General features: G+C 53.9%; 1 protein-coding gene and 1 long non-coding RNA gene across 5 annotated transcripts in view; both read right to left on the bottom strand.

Annotated features, from left to right (window-relative positions):
- The window catches only part of RAB3IL1 (RAB3A interacting protein like 1), a 31,138-nt gene extending 17,379 nt beyond the window's left edge, over positions 1–13,759 (bottom strand). The window contains exons 1-5 of one of the 4 annotated variants that reach the window (XM_075755435.1): positions 11,419–13,759; positions 5,057–5,291; positions 4,503–4,598; positions 2,884–2,961; positions 2,035–2,250 (exon numbers count right to left, since the gene is read on the bottom strand). In XM_075755435.1, coding sequence (XP_075611550.1) covers positions 2,035–2,250; positions 2,884–2,961; positions 4,503–4,598; positions 5,057–5,291; positions 11,419–11,639 — 846 coding nt within the window. In that variant the 5' untranslated portion in view covers positions 11,640–13,759. Of the gene's footprint in view, positions 1–2,034; positions 2,251–2,883; positions 2,962–4,502; positions 4,599–5,056; positions 5,292–9,237; positions 9,417–11,418 lie in introns of those variants that run through there. The other 3 variants (XM_075755436.1, XM_075755437.1, XM_075755438.1) reach the window with 3 other exon arrangements.
- A 483-nt stretch (positions 13,760–14,242) lies between these two features.
- Positions 14,243–16,912, bottom strand: LOC142602140 (uncharacterized). The gene is made up of 3 exons (XR_012835865.1): positions 15,972–16,912; positions 14,859–14,959; positions 14,243–14,713 (listed from the first exon to the last, which is right to left on the bottom strand). It is a non-coding gene; the product is annotated as an uncharacterized LOC142602140 (long non-coding RNA).
- Positions 16,913–19,494: the final 2,582 nt, after the last annotated feature.

Consider the following 19,494-nt stretch of genomic DNA (forward strand, 5'->3'; position numbering starts at 1 on the left):
AGAGACAGACAGTGAAGGAAAAGGTTTAGAGACAGACAAGAAAGGGAGGTAAAAAACATGAGACAAAACAGAAGATACAAAGAAAGGTTCAAGTCCTCCCTTCCAGGGAACTAAGCGTGCTGATCAAGGCATCACAGGGCCACAAAATACACCTTTTGACTTCCACTTGAGGTGCAAAAGAGAAACAGAAATTCTGTCATTTTTAGGCTTAATTTAAGATGGGGCATGTTTTTCCTATAGACCATCAAGCACCAACTCTCTGAATGCCAGGTTCCCTTTTATCACCTCTCACATAGGCCACTGAGGAATTTGAGAGAGAGATATTAACAAGTTAACAAAAAACCACACCACCTTGATATTCAAAATTATTAGTCACTTTGGAAGCTGTAGCCCTGGGATTTTAAGCCCCAGGATATCTGCACCACATGGAAGTTATCTACACAAAGAAATGACACGTCCAAGGCTTTAACAAGCAAGTCACAAGAGCTGGCATTTCTCTAAAGACTGTCAACACAAGCTTTGCTGAGACCGAGCCAAGAACAGCAAAATGAACTACCCAGCAGGCAAAAGTTATCTCTGCTTACTCTAGGCAGAGGGCAACTTCTACAGGGTAGTCAGTGGTTCACCAAACTGGGCTCTCAGTTTGGAGCTCCTCTGTTCTGACTGGAGGAATGGTTAGCACTGGGAGAGGCCACAGGGACCTTAAAAAAATTAAAACCTTTTTCTTCCTGGCCCTCTAAGCAGCTTCTAGCTGACTATATTTGACACCCAACTTTCAGCATATCTGGACTGTTCCCTGCTTGACTAAAGAGAAACCAGTGCATCAGGCTTTCACAGTTACCAAACTGATTTTTTTTCCCTTTGGCTTTCTTTCTGACATAGCCTTTGTTCCCCTCTGTCTGTGATCAAAGTTAAAGATCTTCATCTCTCATTGCTATTGCTGTCTCAGGACAATGGCTATAGCCAATGTTGCCTGAAGCATTTCATCCAAACTCTAGCTACAAGAGCACTGCGCAGCTGACAAAGCACATTCATTGAATCCACTGCCAAAAGCAGACGTTACCAGTGTTGCCAGCACGGTCCTGTTTGGTGAGAGTATTATTTTCACAAGTGGCCCTTCTGCATACATTCTCACACAAGCCAAGTGACCAGGTGCCTTTGTGTTCCCTCAACAAATCTTCGTGACAGAGACTGCAGCTCCCTCCCCGCCCCCCCCCCAAAAAAATCACTAGGGAGACATTCCTCCACCACATTCTCACTTATTTTCATTCTTCCTGACCAAGTGCCATAAGCTGCCTCCTTTTTGCTCCCCAGGACAGCTGTGTACATATCTGGCTAGTGGAAAATTCCCAGACGGAAAGTTCCTGCTAGCAGGAAGAAGCGTTATTTAGACCCACGGTCACAGCAAGTGGGGAACTATCAAAGGATCATCAAAGGGAATTAAACAGGGTTTGTTTGAAAGATATTCACAAATGCTTTGTATGCTCCTCTGCCCAGTTCCTTCCAGTGAGGTAGGAATTAAAATTAATTCATTAAATATATGCTTTGCAAAGAAGAGGAAGAACAGTGACATGCCCAAGAACACAAAACAAGTGACAGAGACTACAAGCTGACAGAGGCGTCCTGGTGTCCAAAACAAACTAGGTTAAGAGAAGAAACAACAGCGAATCACACCAGAAGAGGTAGTGGACTCAACTGGCAAGATGCAGCAAACAACTGGCTTCTGCTCAGCAACTCCTGACATGTCCACCCTGGTAACTCCTGGATCCGTCCATGCCCTCCAGGGATCCCTCAACCGCTTCCTTTAGCAGCTGTCCTGACTCAGCCTTGAACATGCTTCCCAGAAGGGGAAATCTCCGCAAACGGAAATCCTCCAGAGCCTGCCTCAGCACAAATTTAAGGAACAAGCCAGATTATTGCACGGAAAGCTTGTCCCAACACTGAAACCACAGAGGTCTCCAGGAAGCCCAAGTCAGAAGCCACACAGTGACTGCAGTGGCTCCAAGGCCGATGCAGTGAATGGCCCTCACCCACCTCTTTGCACTCATGACTGACTGGCTCTGGAGTCACGTTCTGGCTGGCAGCTGAGACCACTGCACTGCTGGTGCTCTTGTTTCGCCCGTGGCCCTTCCTGAAGACAGCTTTAGAAGGGCTCTGGAGCTGAGGGTGCAGCTCCCGGTTCGGAGAGGAAGGCGTGGATGTGATCACCAGCGTCTTCAGAGCCGTTACCTCTGCCTGCAGCATGTCAATCTGAGGAGACAAGGCAAAAGTCAACAGCACCTTCAGCACCTGCTGAGCTTAAGCTTGCCGCAGCCCACCAAACACTAAAGCCACAGGGAATCAGCTACAAGCCTAGTCAAGAAGCCTTCTCCCCATTCTCCCAAATGCCCACCATCACCCAGAATTTTAAACAGGGCTAAACAGCAGCTATTCAGGAACCCATCCCTCTGCTCCTCAGTCTGAGTACATTTTGCCCCAGGCTCTTTTTAGACCCAATAACCCAGAAGAAATGTGTCTCTCCTCAAGAAGGAACCAGTTGAGCAGCCCTGTGATGCAGCTTTCCGAGGAAATTCCAGCTCCCCAGCTCCCTGCTCCAACCATCCCCACACAGTGGCAATTAAACAGCGTATCGCTTCTCTGTGGTTCCTCTGGCATCGTCCATTTCTCAAAGGGGAGCTGGATCAACAGCAGACTGCAAGGATGCCTTTTCCCCCCCTCACTCAGTGTCTGCTGGAGAGGGAACAGAGTAAATGCAGCATTTCAGAGAGACTGAGCTGCAGGCACTTTACTCTCCTCCAGCCAACAAAGAGCACCATGGCCAGGCTGAGCAGGGATGGCACCAACCTAGCAGAGAGATCAAGTCGTTGAGATTGCAGTTCTCACCTTCCCCCGTGCCTCCCTCAGCTGTTTCTCTGACGCCGCCTGTTTAGTGTTTGCTTCTCTCACCATCTTGTGCGCTTCCTGGACCAGAGAGAATTTTAGTCTGCCTGTTCCAGCTCCAACTCATAAAGCCACCAGGGCAAGCCAAAGCTCTGCCATATCACATGCTCTGCACAAGCAAGCAGGGGGACAGACATCACTGCCATATCCAAGGGTTTTACTGTCAGCTGTGACGAGCCTTCCCCCAGAGTTTCCCAGAGAAGGCTCTCAGTGCCAGGGCCTGGAGTGCGTCCCCCTTCTGGGAGTGTAGCTGGCTAAAGTGGAGTTTAGAGTCCAAGGTCATCTGCTTCACTGATACGGGCTGCTGTGAAGAAAGCCAGAAACAAGGACCTGCCCCCTCCTTGCCCTTGGGAAGTGCTTTAAACTGAGGCTCTAACACTAGCACCCACCTGTGCAACATCACTGCTGTGTAGCAGCTGTGTCTGCACCCAGTCCAACACCTCTGTGACTCTGACCTTGACTCAGACTCACTGGCTTGGCTTCCTGACTTGACCCCAGGCCTGCATTGTCACTGCAGGCTTGCTGGTTGATCACTGGACTGTTTTCTGACCCCAATCACTGTCTATGGCACAGATCCTGATCCAGATTGCTGCTCCATGTCTTGGCTTGATGAGGTCACTGCTCTTGCCTGACTTGTTATTGCACTTTGCTCCCACTTCCCTTGCGGAGCAGCCAGCCCGCAGAGCTCTGGGCATGGCTGTAACACAGCCAGAGCTGTAGCTCAGGTGGGGGCCAAGCAGTAGAAGGTAGCTTAAAAGCATCTCCCACAGGAAGAGGGGAGTGGTACAAATCCCAGCTGGGGCCTCCCCGCAGCACTGCCGGGAAGCACTGTCCAAGGCCACCAAAGGAAGGGGCATCCCTCAGCTGCACTATCTCTAAGTTCTCCCTGAGCCCCAGCAGCCAAATCTCCAGGAGGGGGATGCTCTCTAGGCCCTTACACTCAGCACCAGCCTGTGTTTCAAAAGTACAGATGGGCTCTGGCTTTCCTCACTGCCCAGTCAGATCCAGACATTAGAGCTGCTGGTAAATGGGCTATTGCCAGGATAGAGCTTGGCAAGAATCACGTAACAAAAAAAATAACCAACAGGCCTTCTGAACACTCACTGGAGCAGAGTATATGAGGACATCCAGCTTGTTCCCACCCCAAGCAAGGGCTGGCATGAGCCAGGGAATCATCTTTATTGCACAGCAGCTGCTGTCCAGACTACAGAGCAGGCACAGGAAAGGGACAGGGAGCTACGCTTACATCCAGCTACAGGCATGCCCACATTTGTTTTTGCTACCAGATGTACAGACCCATAACTACTGTGCTTTTTATGCCACCCCACAGTCACTAGAAGGGAAAAGAAATGCATGCAAACGCTCCCCAGGAGCGGGTACAAGCCCCTGCTCTGAGGCTCTGCCTGCAGGACTACGCAGCTCTGCTTCTCCAAGTGGGAAAGAACAACAGGGGAAAGGAGGAAACTGGGAGGAGATGGCTGGAAGTTCAGGGAAAGCCTGTCTTAAAGGAGTTGGTTGTAAGCTTAGCTTAAGAAATGATGGGAAAAGGAAGAGGGTGGTACCTCAAATAGGCTAGCTGTTAACTCCTCTAGTTCCTGCTCCAGTTGTTCTCTGACTTTTGACAATCTCTCACATTCTTTGTCCTTCAGCTTCAGCTCCTGTTGAGGAAATGGAGAGGGACACATGAGCTCACAGCAGACCCAGTAGCACTGATGCCTGCCTGCCTCCTGTCGCTAGCCTCTGTACCACGCTCCGCGTCACCAAAGGCATCCCTCCACAGGTTGTAGCAGGCTTTTCAGGCTAGAATTGCTCCTTTACCATTAGCAAGGAGGCTCTGCCATAGTAAGCACTGCCTGCCTCAAGCTGCTTTCTGCAGCAGGTTTCCAGGACTAATTTGGATGTTAGCACAGAGGCTTTGAGTCAACCTAGCAACTGATGTCCTGCTCCAAAGCGCTTTATGACCACCTCAGCTCAAGCTCTCTCCTCTTCTGCCCGCTTCAGACTGCAGCACAGCCACATTCCAACCCTGCTCCCCTCAGCACCACCTCTAGGAAAACCCCCACTGCTCAAACCTGTGCTGCTATCCTCAGGTGTTCTCACAAACTCTGAGCCTTACCTTTTGCGCTTTGTGCAGCTCTTCCTTCAGGAATTCAGACCCCTTTTCACGGATCTCCACTGAAGAGCTGCGTAGACGCGACACATTGAGCTGCTCGGTGGACTGGGTCTCATCCACACCTCCAGCATCCTGGCATCCAGTCTCTGGCTCCTCCTTGCTCCCTTTGGATGGCATTAGTGGCTTCCAGTGTCCCACAGCTGGTTGCTTCTGGCTGTCTTCCTCAAAATTGGCCTGGCTGTGGGGTACGAGTACAGTGAAACTTTATAGGGGAGCAATTCACAGTCTTCCTCTAACATGCACCACACATCTACCTCCAGCCTCTCCCAGGCACTGAAGGGAGGCAGGGAGGGTGACGGTGTATGAAGAGGCCAGGACTGGCTCAGAGGACCTGCTTTGTGTCCAGCAAGAGCAGTTCCTTTACCCTGCATGCAGGCACTGCCTCCCTATTGAAGTGCTTCACCCTTTTGGCACGGACCGCTTCCAGATCAGCGACGGAAGAGGAGATGACGGTCTAAAATAAAGACCTTGGGAGAAATCTCCACTCCTATCCTGGGATCTTTAAGAAACACACCAAGTCTAGTTTGAGATGCCCAGCCTGCACTCCTTTTAAGAAAGGTTGGTTACTCAACAGTGAGTACTCCCTCAGTTAGCTAATTCTGGACACAAAAAACTTAGTAGGCAAACCAAAGCTATTAGTAACTCGTGGTTTCACCCTTGTCGACCAGCATGTCTCAGATAATAGTAACTCAGGATGAAGCAGAAGAACTAAAGCAGCTGCTCCAGGAATCCCGTTCTTGCTTGCTTTCAGAGAGAAACAGACTGCAGCTGGCTTGTTCAGGACACCGGTAAAGCTAAGCTGAAGGGGAGTAGCAAGAAAAAGACAGTACAGCGCGCTCATTCCCTAGCAATATATAGGCACTAATCCCCTCCGCTACAAACCCAGCCTTCCTCTCCCCCACCACCCCTGCTTCAGAGGTGAAAACTACATTTTTAACCTACTGGTTTCCCACCAAATCCCAAAGAGAGTCTAAAACACTGTCTTCCCACTGAGCTGAAACTCTATTTCTCAGTCTCGATGGCTGTCAAGTAAAGATGCAATAGATGAAACCAGAAGAGTCACCCAGGACACCATTCCCCAGTGCTCAGTAGCACTTTGTCAGCTGTGAACAGGCTAACACAGACTCTGGAAGAAGCTGGTGAATTTAGTAGGCTCTGCAGCTGCTGGCATCTTATGAGAGGAAAACATAGGCTTGAGTGCCTGCGTGATAGGGCACTGCAATCATAGTGTTGCCTAGAGCACATGGATCACCCCTTCTTCATGCATTGAGCTGTCCTCACGTGGTCACTCCACCATTTGAAGTCAGCGGGAGCACGATCAAGCCTTGCAGACATGGAAGTTTTCTATCACGTCCAGCCACTGAGCAGGACGCGCACGCTGTGCTACAGATTAACCTGCTGCCGGTTATCTCTGGGTCACAAGCCTTAGGTGAGCTGTGGTGCGATCCTCTTCCACGCACAGCACCAATCCCTCCTCCCGCACACTCCTTCTGGCTACTGCTTCTTGACCACAGTCATCTTCCAAAGAGGGAAAGAAGCAACAGCTACCAGCTAATTCAGCTCAGGTACCACAGGAAAGCGTGTGGAAAAGCACATGTGGAAAACTCTCTGAATCCTTGGAAGACGAAGAGCACAGGATCATCCCTACTGTTACGCCATAACAACTGGACAGCATTTTGCCTACAGAACTGGGGGTGGGGGACACGCAGTTGGTATCACAAATTTTGCTGACCTCTCTGTTGAGCATGAACAAGGGAAAGCACCAGAAGGATGGTCACACAGTAGTGCTAAGAAGGTAGGAAAGGACAGGAACGAACTGGTGTCCCGTTGACTTCGCTTGGTTTTACTGGTTCAGCAAACAGTCACTGGGAAGATCTAGAAGGGGAGGCTTATCCTGGTGATACTACTAAATTTGGAAGTGTGGAAAATAACACAAAAGGGTGCCTTGGGGAAAAGGCAAGAAAATAAAATTAGTTTTGGCCAAAGGAAAAAGGACAGATAGTGCCTCCAAGCAAAGATAATTCATCCTGAGCTATTGAGCACACTGGGACTGCTTGATAAAAAGCAACATGCACAAACGTGGAGGGATACGCCTGAGTGAGCCACGACCAACGGGAACTCCCAGATTGGGCAGGCTTCTACAGTTTGAGGTGTGAGAGAGCGTGCAAGTGCAAACTGCATGGTGTCCAGAGCGTGCAGTGCCTGCTCCATCCAGTTAGGCTGCTCTGTTGGCATGTTTGGTTAATCAGAGGAAAGGCAGAACTGCACAGAAAAAATAAAATTGTTAAGAAAGGTCAAGATTAGCTAGCATGGATCACTTACCTAAACAATGACATTGCTAACAGGATGAGGAGATCTCCAAAGGCTCCAAACACTAAGGAAGGGGAGGGATCAAGCCAGAGAATGACCCAAAGGAATGAAACCCATTACAGGAAGGTGGAGACTTAATGAGATCAATTCATCGCAGAGATCAGGGGAGGTTCTCTGCAATGGATTTGGAGCAGGGGAAGCATGCCAAATGGAGAGGTTTGCTCAGCAGTTAAACAGTTTCTCAGGTGGCACAGTGGAAGCACTCTTTGCTGTGGACTTTTGAGATTAGACAGGGTAAGTTGCGGAGAAGACATCTCTCCGGGTTCTCCTGCATGAGGCACGAAACACACTTCAAGGGCCCCAGCCAGTTCAAGCACCTCCAGCTTCTGTGATCAAAAGGGGAAAAAAAACAAAAAAAAAAAACCCAGAGCATAGAGGAAAAGCTAGATTCAAAACCAAGCAGCTGGCAAAAAAATAAAGAAGGAAAAGGGACATTCAACAGTCCACTATACTAAGACAGCCAATCTAACCCATACATATCAGGAAGAAAAAAAAAAAATCTGTTTCTTTACGACTCTCAAGTTCTCAGATGAAAGTTGTTTGTCTTGGGATACAGGTATTCCAGTGTATTTCCACATGTTATGGAAGAAAACTGGAGGACACAGAGGAACGGAACAGTCCCACCCACACTCCGTAATGCCAAGGGACCAAAAACCCTATCCTGAAAAATCATCCCATCTTCTATGACAGAGGAGAGCATTCTCCACACCATGCAAACAGAATCCCCACGGAAGCCTTGGTGCCCAGCCAAGCCCCAATCTCTTCAAAGCTTTGAAGTACACCCCCCTCGAGACCAAACCAAAGGACCACCACGTACACTCGCACTCTCTTGCTATCACTGGTCTGACTGGTGGCTATGTTTTCTCAAAAAAATGTATCATATCCTAAAGGTCCCACACAGACAGAAGAAATGCAAACTTACACCAAAAAAAAAAAAAAAAAAAAAAAAAAGCACCCCACAACCTTCTAAAGTTGGATTCTGTAGAAGAAGCAAAAAAATGTGCAGGATCCGCACTTTTTCCAGCGGGCCCCACATGTTTCCCGCAGTGCTGATCTGACAGGGTTATTTCCCGTACAAACAGCCTGTGGGTCTCTCTCACCCTCAGGCTTGCGAAGAGGCCCCCGACTTTCCATCCCGAACGGGACAGGAGCCTGACCGCTGCCGTACCGCACCGACACGAAGCGGCATCGAATCGGCATCGGTCCACAGCCCGCTCACCACCCCACCACCTCCCAGAAGCAAAGCATATGGGCTGTTCTATTAAAGCATAACACACAATTTGTGTTTCTTCTATTTGTCTCAATCACCCACTGCGTCCTTATGTCTGCGGGTCGCTGGCGGACACGGTACCTCCTTATTCTGCCTCCTGACTTGCCTTTCGCATGACGGCATGCACAAACACACGTCTGGAGAGCCCTGAGGGAGGCTTTCGGCTGCGAGGTGTTAACAACAAACCAAACAAACCCAATGGAAGTCCCAAGGGGAAACTCAGCCCGCCGAGACGCCCTTGTCCCGGGCCCCCGCAGAGCGGCCAGGCTCGGGGGGGGGGGGGGCAACCCGGTCCCCGCGGAGCCGCCGGTTCCCAGCCCTGTCTGCTCGGGGTGCAGGTCCGGCCGCCAGACACCGCGGGCCCTCACAGCCCGGCCGCCTCCCCCCGCCACCAGCCAGGCCCCGCGTCCCGGCCCCGCCGCTAACGGCTGCCCCGCCGCCCACACAAGCCTCTTAGCCCGCGGGGCCGGGTTCCCGGACCTACCCCCGCGGCATGCTGGGTCCCGCCGGCGCTGCCAGTGCTGCTGCTGCTGCCGCTGCTTCTGCTGCTGCTCACGGCGGAGGCGGAGGAGCGCCCTCGGCCGCCCCCATGCCCGGAGCCGGAGCCGGAGCCGTACCCGGTGCCGCCGCACCGCCTGAAGGACGGTGAGGGGGGGAAACGGCGGGGGCACCACGTGACCCCGGCGCGGCTCGCGCGGCAGGGGGCGCGCCTGCGCGCTGCCGCCCCGCCGTGTCCCGGGCGGGAGGGAACGGGGACGTGCCACGCGTGTCCCTGCCACTGCGTGTCCCTGCCACTGCCGTGTCCCGGGCCCCGGGACGGAACGGGGACGTGCCACGCGTGTCCCTGCCACTGCGTGTCCCTGCCGCTGCCGTGTCCCGAGCGGGACGGAACGGGGACGTGCCACGCGTGTCCCTGCCACTGCGTGTCCCTGCCGCTGCCGTGTCCCGGGCGGGAGGGAACGGGGACGTGCCACGCGTGTCCCTGCCACTGCGCGCTGCTGCCCCGCCGTGTCCCGGGCGGGAGGGAAAGGGGACGTGCCACGCGTGTCCCTGCCACTGCGTGTCCCTGCCGCTGCCGTGTCCCGAGCGGGACGGAACGGGGACGTGCCACGCGTGTCCCTGCCACTGCGTGTCCCTGCCGCTGCCGTGTCCCGGGCGGGAGGGAACGGGGACGTGCCACGCGTGTCCCTGCCACTGCGCGCTGCTGCCCCGCCGTGTCCCGGGCGGGAGGGAAAGGGGACGTGCCACGCGTGTCCCTGCCACTGCGTGTCCCTGCCGCTGCCGTGTCCCGGGCGGGAGGGAAAGGGGACGTGCCACGCGTGTCACTGCTACTGCGTGTCCCTGCCACTGCCGTGTCCCGGGCGGGAGGGAAAGGGGACGTGCCACGCGTGTCCCTGCCACTGCGTGTCCCTGCCACTGCCGTGTCCCGGGCCCCGGAACGGAACGGGGACGTGCCACGCGTGTCCCTGCCACTGCGTGTCCCTGCCGCTGCCGTGTCCCGGGCGGGAGGGAAAGGGGATGTGCCACGCGTGTCACTGCTACTGTGTGTCCCTGCCACTGCCGTGTCCCGGGCAGGACGGAACGGGGACGTGCCATGCGTGTCCCTGTGCCACCGCCGTGTCCCGGCGGATTTACAGCCCGCACAGCTGGGGGACCCTGGGATCCAAACCAACCGGTGCCAGCGACTGAAACCACCGTTACGCTTCCCGTAAAGGCACCATCCCTCCGTGGCACGGAGCACACCCTCAGACTGCTGAAACAGCTCCGGGGGAAGCCCGGGAGTTAAAAATGGTATGATACAGGAAAGTGAAAGGACGGGGGAAACCTGGCCGGGCAGAGGAATGACTGTGCTGGGGCAGCAGTGGGACTGGAGCAGGATTTTTAAATTCGGCATTCAGGGAAAGCCCTGGAATTTCCACACCCTCACGTGCATCAGACAAGTCGGTCTCGTTGTTATTGAGCTTTGGACTTTGGATGCTGTGGCTCCAATTTTTAGCTAGCTCATCCTCGCACTCGCTGTCTCCAGGAGGCTGAGGGAGCCGGGCAGCTCTCCCAGTAGGTGATGATGTGGCCGTACTGGTTTACATCCTCTCTGCAAAGCAAGGGGAGCACGCCATTCTCTGTCCGCCCGTTCTCCCTCCTGCATCACCGCCTGCGCGTGGAGGAACCCCTTTTCCCCGTGGCATACTCATCCTGAAAGCTTTTTTCCTCGCTTGCTCTGCTCTGCTAGCACAGAGGGACTACCAGGGTCAACCCCGGGTGATTCCTGGGGCATTGGGAAACGACCGATCCATGCCACAGCCCGCCACTGAAATCGGGAGGAGCTGTTATGGGTTCTGGGACGTTCACCCTCACGCTGGGGCATTACCCACAGGCAGAGAGACAACTGCCTCTGACAGCACGGTGGGGTTCCCACCTCCCCAGAAAGTGCTCCAGGGAGCGCCCAGCCCATTATCCCCATTCCTGGGGGCACGTCCGTCTGCCAGGACAAAAAGGGCGAAACTCTCCTGCTGTCACCCCGGTCCCACAGCGGATCCCACAATCACCTCTGGCTTGGCAGCGCGGCGATTTTGGCGACAGTGCCTCTGTTGGACCAAAACCTGCCCCAACCTCAGGGTATGTTTTCCAGACTGGTCCTTCCCCCACGTTTCCCATTGCATCCTACCTTGCCGTTGCCCTGGGCTTTCCTCCAGGCAGGGGTGTCCCTTCCGAGCCTTCGCACGCAGGGCCGGCTCCTCCTCCGGTCTCAGCTGCCCCATCCTCTGCCTCGCTGCCGGACACAACGCTAAAGGCAGGCAAGTTAGACATGGTGATCCTTGTACCTCTTGTAGATACTACACGGGGAGCAACTCCCTGTCCCAGCTTCTCCTGGGTGGCCATGGTCATCTACAGCCCTGCCATGCCTCATGGCCAGGATCCGTGGTGACCACAGAGGCAGACCCCATGCTCTGAAGTCTCGGAGCATGGGGTCCGAGAGGTTTGTGTCGATGGCTGTAACCTTTGTTATCTTCAGGGAACTTTTGGGAGGAGGGGAAAGATCTTCAGCTTTGCAAGGCAGCACCAGGAGTAATTAGTCTTTGTAATAATTAACTCCCAAGGCCTGGCTGGCAGGGACGGAGGGTCCTCAGATTAGAAAGGTAGAACTTCCAGGATCCGACAAAGGCAGGAAGAACGAGCACTGATAATGCAGACAGGAAGCATTAAGAGGGGATGTGCTGGAGATGCTGAATCCCAGCCGCTTGCAAAAATAAGTTGTCACAAGGTGAGAGTGGCACGTGCTCCCCTCCCTCCCAGCCCCGAAGGACAGGCGGAGCTACTGGGGAAGCCTGGACAGACCCCGAGATTTCTCCATAACCAGGCGATGCGGCTGGCCCGTATCACTCCCAGGCTGAGGGTTATCACGCAAGATGCCTTGAGGTAGGAAAAGCCACTGCCTTCTCCACGCCCGCTGCACAAGGCTAGCTGTCCCCCAGACCGTTGTGAAGTGTCCCAAAGTGTCCATCCCAGCAGCTGGTGAGACACAGACCTGTCTCCCACCGCTGCTTTAAAGAGACAACAAACCACCAGACGACCTTGAGGTCTCAGTGCAGGTGGGAGCTCTAACCCAGTGCCCTCACCTCACACCGTGGAAGTCCCGTGCTCTCTCCCACGTCATTTCCCATTTACATCTCATGGAAGCTGAAAAAAAAAAAATCACTGACCTCTGCGTAAGGAAGTGTCTTAAAATCCACTTTGCCTCCTGCAAGTCTCCCAGCATGGCACATACCTGTTGTGCAGGCGCTGACACGGTACCTCCCCACCGCCACAGGCATTTTTAGTCACCCTTTTTCCCCTCCACATCTTCCCCACCTCTGCTGCCTTTGCTCCGTCACTTGTACCCGCTCGCCCCCGCTCCTCTCACATCCCTCCTGCAGATCCGCCTTGCCAAGCTACTGACCTCCCTGACTCTTCACCTTTTGTGTCTCATCCTCCCATCTCCTCCAGGCAAAGAAGCATCTTGCTAATGCTTTCTATGTCTTCTTGAGAGTCAGGTCCAGCCAGGTCCCTTGCTCCGCACAGCTCTTTCACAAAGGAAAGGACCCCCCCCCAATGCTTCCTCCGGGTTTCTCGGACACAGGGATACACCTGTGGCACTCCATCGGATCCTCTGACCCAGCTCTGCATCTCCAGCCTGAACACCTCCTCCGGCAACCCCGAGCAGACCCCTGTCACATCTGGAGCATCCCCAAACCGGTCCCCGGTGATCTCCTCTCAGCCCAGGCTACGTGGAGGCAGACACTAATGCACATGGACTGAGCAACTGGGGAACCACCAAAGCGAAGCAGAGACTCCCATTTGGTGGGACCTGTCTCTGGTGGTCCTAATTGCCTCCTTGTAGACAGCAAGCTCTCTGCCTCCACATCATCCTGATCCTGCAAATTTCCTCCCGGAGCGCCCACATCTTCCTCTAAATGGGTCATAAATGAAAAGCAGGACTCAAAATCCTGAGTTTGGTTCAAACAAGGTGCAAGCCTGACCTGCAGAGCAAAAGCAGCTCTCAGCTAGGACACCCTGCCCAGCACAGATGCTTCCCAGTCGTGGGAGAGGGCTCAAGCCTCCTCTGGGCTGCTTTGTCTGCTCATGGATTCAGATCCTACTACAATTAAAAAAAAAAAAAAAGAAAAATACAGACCCAGGCTGGGAAGGAAAGGAGGAAGAACAGGGATTATCTTCTAGCTTGGAAAGCAGGACTACAACCCTGACCCAGCAAACCCAGCCCGGATGTTATTGCCATGAAAATGAGAATGAAAACAAATGGCCCAGAACTCCAGGCTTCATCCACCCACTCGCCCCCCTCCCTCTTGCCTGCCTCGGCCAGCTGTGCGGCATGTTTGCTCAACGGGCTGGAAGGGCTTCAGCAAGGGTCCCCTGGGATGGCTGGGATCACCGATTTCACGGTGGGGGGGAATCGGCCTTGACCACCCAACAAAGTGCAGCCCCTGCTCCAGAGCAAAGGGGTGAAAGGAGAAGACTGAAAAAAGCGTCGTGTTCAGCTCCTGAGAGCCAGAAGAGCGGGGTGGGGGGGGGGGGCTACCATTGCTCAGATGGGTGCTGCTGAGAGCAGTCGCGCTGTGGCCCCGAGCAGAGACGCACGGGAAGCACTTCTGTTCCTGCTGGTTCTCAGCTGCAGGCGGCTGACAGAGAGCAGCCTCGCGCTCAGCAGCATCCTTTGAAAGAAGGGTTCAGCCTGAATCCGGGGGAAGAGACACCAGATGGAAAAGGATGAAGAGCAGCTGGGAAACTCAGAGAGAAAGGAGGATTGTCCCTCAGCTTTTTAGGAAGGTCTTCCTTTCTGCTGGCTGATTTGGTCACTGTTTCTCTGACCAGAAACTTCTCAGTCCTTCCCACAATGTCTGCGAGGAGGCAGCAGGCAGCCCCTAGCAGTGACCCCCAGGACCACCACTTTCGGTCCTCCCGTTGAAACCTAATCCCCACCGTGGTGGCTAAGGCAAGAAAAGGGGGACCCCGCTAAGGACTCTTCCCTCTTTTTCTTGTCTGTACAAACTGAACTAGAAACTCAGTGCAACGTCAGAGGGAGAGATACGTCACCCTCCGAACCCCCAAAAGCGAAAATGCAGAGGGACAGGCAGAGATTGGCACTTGGATTTGCAGGGAGATACGGAGCTTGGCACTGAAACCTTGAAGCAATAGGGAGATGTAGTTCTCACATACTGCTGATGTCTTCTGGGCAAAGACATATCTAGGTGTGTCAGGGAGTGATGGCAAAAAAAACCCAAGAAACAAACGTCCAGGGAGGTACAGTCAGTCTGTCCGTGTGCTGAGCTGTTTGTCCAGGACTCGCAGGCATCCCGCAGCTCGGTCCGTGCCATCCCAGATGGCTCCTTGTACACACACGCCAACTCCACCTCACAGGAGTAGGGAGCTTAGTGCTACCAGATGGCTCTTGATTTGCCACAGAGCTGGGGAAAAAAAAAAAAATAAATAACCCGAGAGACACTTGTAAAAAGCCTTAGAGCTGGCAGGGACACGGCTTCTTCCATTAGAGCAGCAAATTATCCCCTCCCTACGTCAGAACAGCACACAGTACACGAGGAAAGAAATGACCAGATGGAGCTTGAGAGCTCTGCGAGGGGCAGGCAGCACCCTTAGTGTGCCCCCAGCTCCCAGGGCCCCCCCAAAGGATGGTGCAGAATTAGTGATGAATCCTGCGACATAAGTGGAAGAAGTCTGGGGGTCCTCACAAAAGCACTGATGGTCACTGCATCCTCTTCAAACGTTCATGGCCAGCTCAACCCTCAGGGTAAATCCTGTCTGTGCAAAACTGCACCCCCTCAGATATTTTCCACTTTTTTTTTTTTTTAATTGCATCAGATTCCAGGAAGGAACGTCAGTTTGAGAGATGCCCCTGATGCCAGCTGCCTCCGTGTCTATCTCAGCACTGAAACCAGAGAAGGGAAAGGGATTTCACCAAGCTTCGGGAACCACAGCGTCCTTCTGAGAAAAGCACTTGTTATTCTCTGGGAGACTGCAAGGAGGGCACCGTGCCTTTCCCAGAGACAGCTGCAGCTAACTCAGCACAAAGAGTGGCCCTTCGGGATTCCCAAAGCGGGGATTCGCTTCCCGTCACAGTAATTAAATCTCTGCATCTGTAAAATGGAGAAGATGAGAAGGATTCCAGGGCTGTGAGACGGAGGATGGATGTCAGCACCTCCTTGCTTCCCCGCTTTTGTGCAAGGCAGGCTTTCAGACCGGCGTCTTCCTCACGGCCCGCAAGGACCGAGGCCACAGGGGACGTGAAAAGAGAGCCAAGCAGCGCTGCCATCCGCTGCCCCCTCAGTTATTTACTTTCGTATTAAATTCCACAAATATTTCGTGCTGTCCTAACAGCAGCTCTGAACCACACGAGCTGCCAGCTGAGCTACACTCAGAGGAGGGCAGCAGAGTCCCCCAGATGCCAGCACATCTTCCACAAAGAGCAGGGCACTTGAGGTTTTGCTGTTTCATGTTAGAGACTCAGCAGGAGCACCCAAACCACTCGCAACAGATCTGGCAAATGTCTCACCTGAACCATTTTCATCCCCTTGCCACGTGTGGGGACGAGGGCTCGGGCACTGAGACCCTCAAGAACTGTCTCAGCCTGCCTGTCCACTAATTCCTTCTCTCTGGATACCTCCTTGCCTTTGGGAGGGTCCATCCGTATGCTCTCCCAGCTCTTACCCCCATTCACAGAGCTCTCTGGTGTTTCAAGACATTGTCATGATCCTAAATCACTTGGAGACCCTGTCCCAACCCTGTGATCCTGGCCATAAAAACGGCCTTTTGGGAGCAGCCGCAACCTAGGAGCAAAATTTCAGGGTCATCATAGCAAGCTCAGCCCCATAACAGGGCAGATGACGCAGTAAGTTCACCTCTGAAGGACAAGACTGTCCCAGAGCCTCAGAAAAACCAGGGCACTCCACCTCCTGACCCAGAGAGATGCTACTCACACGGGGGCAGGCACACCAGGGTCTGAAACAGCAGCCCCGCTTCGCTGCTCACCCAGGGCAAGGCTTCAGAAAGGGAGGACAGCTGGGGTGTTTCGGTCCTGGTGGACACTTCTCTTTCCCCCTGAGCTGCTCATGGCAGTAGATGCAAAGCTACGTGCTCCTTCAGTCAGTACGGTGAGTTTGCTGTGGTTGGGCCAGTGAGGCAACCCCGTACTCACTAGCCTCTGGCCACTGATAAGAGCCCTTATCTCGTTCCACACCTTGAATGTGGGGCTCTCCCAGTGCCCCTCCATGTGCCTCTGCTTCTCCTGCCAGGTCTGTATCTCACACTCCAGAAGCATCGTGCTGTCTTTTCTCCTCTGCATTGCCCTCCCACCTACCCAGAGCGAGTCATCCCTGGTAGGGGGGCTCCAGGGCCAGGGACCTGCGGCACACCCAGGGATGCAGGAAGGACTCTGGTAAGGACGAGCGCTCCAGGTCCATCCCTTCTCCCCTGCAATTATACCCGTTCTCCTAACGCATGGTGCGGCAGCCTCCCAATTGCCTGGCCAGATGTGGTAACTTCCTCCCACCAGATGTGTACCCATGTCCTTCTGCATATCATGCGATCCAATACAGAGCAGTTTCCACCCAGAGACAAGCAGCAGTCAGGAGAGCTCCATAGTTTTGGTGCCAGGCAGAAGCAAGGATTATTCCCTCCATTTTTATCGAAAAGGAATCAGGACTAGAGGTAATCCGACACACTACAGCCCGCACCAGAATTAAAACCTCAGATGTTTTAAACTCTCCACTCCCCACCGTTTAAACTCTCCACTCCCCACCGTTGACAGCAATTCCCAGGACTGCGCCAGAACCCCACGATAGACAGAAGCCAGGCAGCACCTGCTCTGGAGAAGAGTGAAACAAAACCCTCCCTCTGTCTAGGTTCACCCACGCAGAAAGGAGAAGCCTACGGTTTGGATAAATTAATCCCCACTGCTGCTGTTAAACCAGTGTCAGACACAGGCACGTAGAGCAGCACAAGGGAGAGTCGGTTATTACAAGAACTAACTCTTCATTTAATTTCACTGGAGACTTTGCTGCCTGCTTGCTGGAAAGAACAGTGAAAAAACCACACGTGGCAATCCCACAGAGCCTCACCGAGGAGCCTGGGTCTCCAGCTGCTCTTCCCTGCAGGGATCAGACCTATGTTCCCCCTCCACAGTGTTCCGTAGCTGGCCAAATGATGGAGGCCAGGAGGCCCAGAGCAGCTCCTTGTCTCCAGGCCACTGAACGTTGGAGCAGCTCAGCAAGACCTGGCTGGAGGAAATATTGGGGTTTAGGGGGCAGATGCTGTTACCTTGGCCAACCGAAACAGCTTGCCAAAGGGGTGAGCAGAAAGGAGATGGAAAGACATGGAGGTCCTCCTGAAGAGCTGTGGGCTGCGCAAAGTCCTGTGCCTATGGACACACGGTTGCTGCCCAGGAGCCTGCTGACAGCGAAGGGTGCATGCCACAGCAAGGCTGATTTGGTGAGAAAGGACCTGGATTCAGAGCCTCATGGAAGGGGAATGTCTTAAAGACTTGATGGGAGAGATTGCAGGAGATGGTGGAAGGATGGTCACAATTGTGAGAGAGAGCATGGGAGCAGAAAAGGGACCAAAAACCCTGGAGAGACAGAGGCAGGTTCTCTGGCTTGGTGGAGGCTTGAGGACAAGGACAAGGAGCTGTGTTTCCCAGAGTGGCATGCACGAAAGAGCAGTGACAGCCCCAAGCGCCGCTGCAGAAGCTGGCGGAAAAGAAAGTGAACACACAGGAAGAGTCTCAGGGAGCCAGTGGCAGAGTGGAAGTGCCCAGCACCCAAACCACAGCTGGAAGAGATGGCAAACTCATCCAGGGACAGCAGAGACGGCGAGGAGCTGGAGAGAAACATCTACCGAGAGCCTGGCAGAGCATGGTCTGGGTCCTTCACTGACCTACGGAGCCAGGAGTTTCCCCAGGGAAGAGAGGGCAGCGCAGCCCCCCCAGGGTGACACATTTTATAGCCTTTATGGAAAATTCCAGCCCTGCTTAATCTCCTGGGGCTCCTGTAAGATTGTGACACGGAGAAAGGGACCAAACAGGAAAGAATTAGAGGGAAAATGCCTCTCTCCTGGCAGCCGCCATGGCTGTGCCAGGAGTTAGCAGCAGCAGCTGCGGAGCAGCCAGCCCTGCCTCCCCCTCCTCCGGCCGCCTCTATAAACACGCAGGGCTTACTCAGAAGATTAGAAGGGAACAGGGCAAAAGACAACAGAGTCTCTTTTGTAATGAGGAAGGATTACGGCATCAAGTGACCGGCTGCAGCTCCCAAGTGGGTTTCAGGCTCCTTAGCACACCGTGTCTGTCAGGTTCAATCCCCCCCCCCCTCCATGAGCCAAGGGGGCACGAGGAGGCGGGCGGTGGCGTGGGCCACAAAGGACCCAGCAAGGACACGTGCGGGACCAAACCTCCACAGCCTCCAGTGCAGCTCAGGAGCCCATGACTGTAAGTATCTAGTCCTCCCAAGAGCAGATAGATTCCTCCAAAGATCTATCTTCCTGCCTATCCGTGACCTCCTCTCACTCCACCTGTCCACTCTACCTGCTTGGTTCTCCGTCTTTGCAATAGCTGCTCGTGTCTGTCTGCCGGCTCACGCGGTGGGTAACGCACCCGACGCAGGCTTGCTGTTGCGGGATCTTGGTTGCTGTGGACTCCCACAGTCAGTTGACCTCCACGTGCAATGGTTAGTCCGGATGGATCGGGCAGGCGGATGCAGGCAGCGACAGGCAGCAGCTCCCTGGGGAGCGGGCACTGTGCAGGGGATGGCTCTTCCTCCCCATACCGACTCCGGTGTGGCAGTGCCGGTGCTGCGGTGAGTCACCTCCCACCACGTACCTCAACCCCAAATGGTACTTTGTGCCAGCTGCCGAGTGACATCCCGGCGCAGTCCTTAACCGTTCAGGGCTGGAGGAAAAAGCATTGGGAAAAGCCCCATATCCCGTGCCGGAGCAGAACTGCATAGAGGTAGGTGACATCCATTATTTACATGGACAAGAGCTGAAGTTTTCCATGTTTGGTAAAAAGCGAATCTGTATTTGAATTACGCAACAAAGAGTCTCCCTGAGCGTTTTCAAGATCGGAAGCATAGAGAAAAGAGCCAGCTTTCTGTAAGCAGCCCCCAACAAATTTATGGGTGTTTGCATACATTTCTCATCTGTACAGCCCAAGTGTGTGCGGTCTCTAGGGCAATTAAATACT

Source organism: Balearica regulorum, chromosome 5 (assembly GCF_011004875.1).
Source record: "Balearica regulorum gibbericeps isolate bBalReg1 chromosome 5, bBalReg1.pri, whole genome shotgun sequence".
NCBI classification, from domain to species: Eukaryota; Metazoa; Chordata; class Aves; order Gruiformes; family Gruidae; genus Balearica; species Balearica regulorum.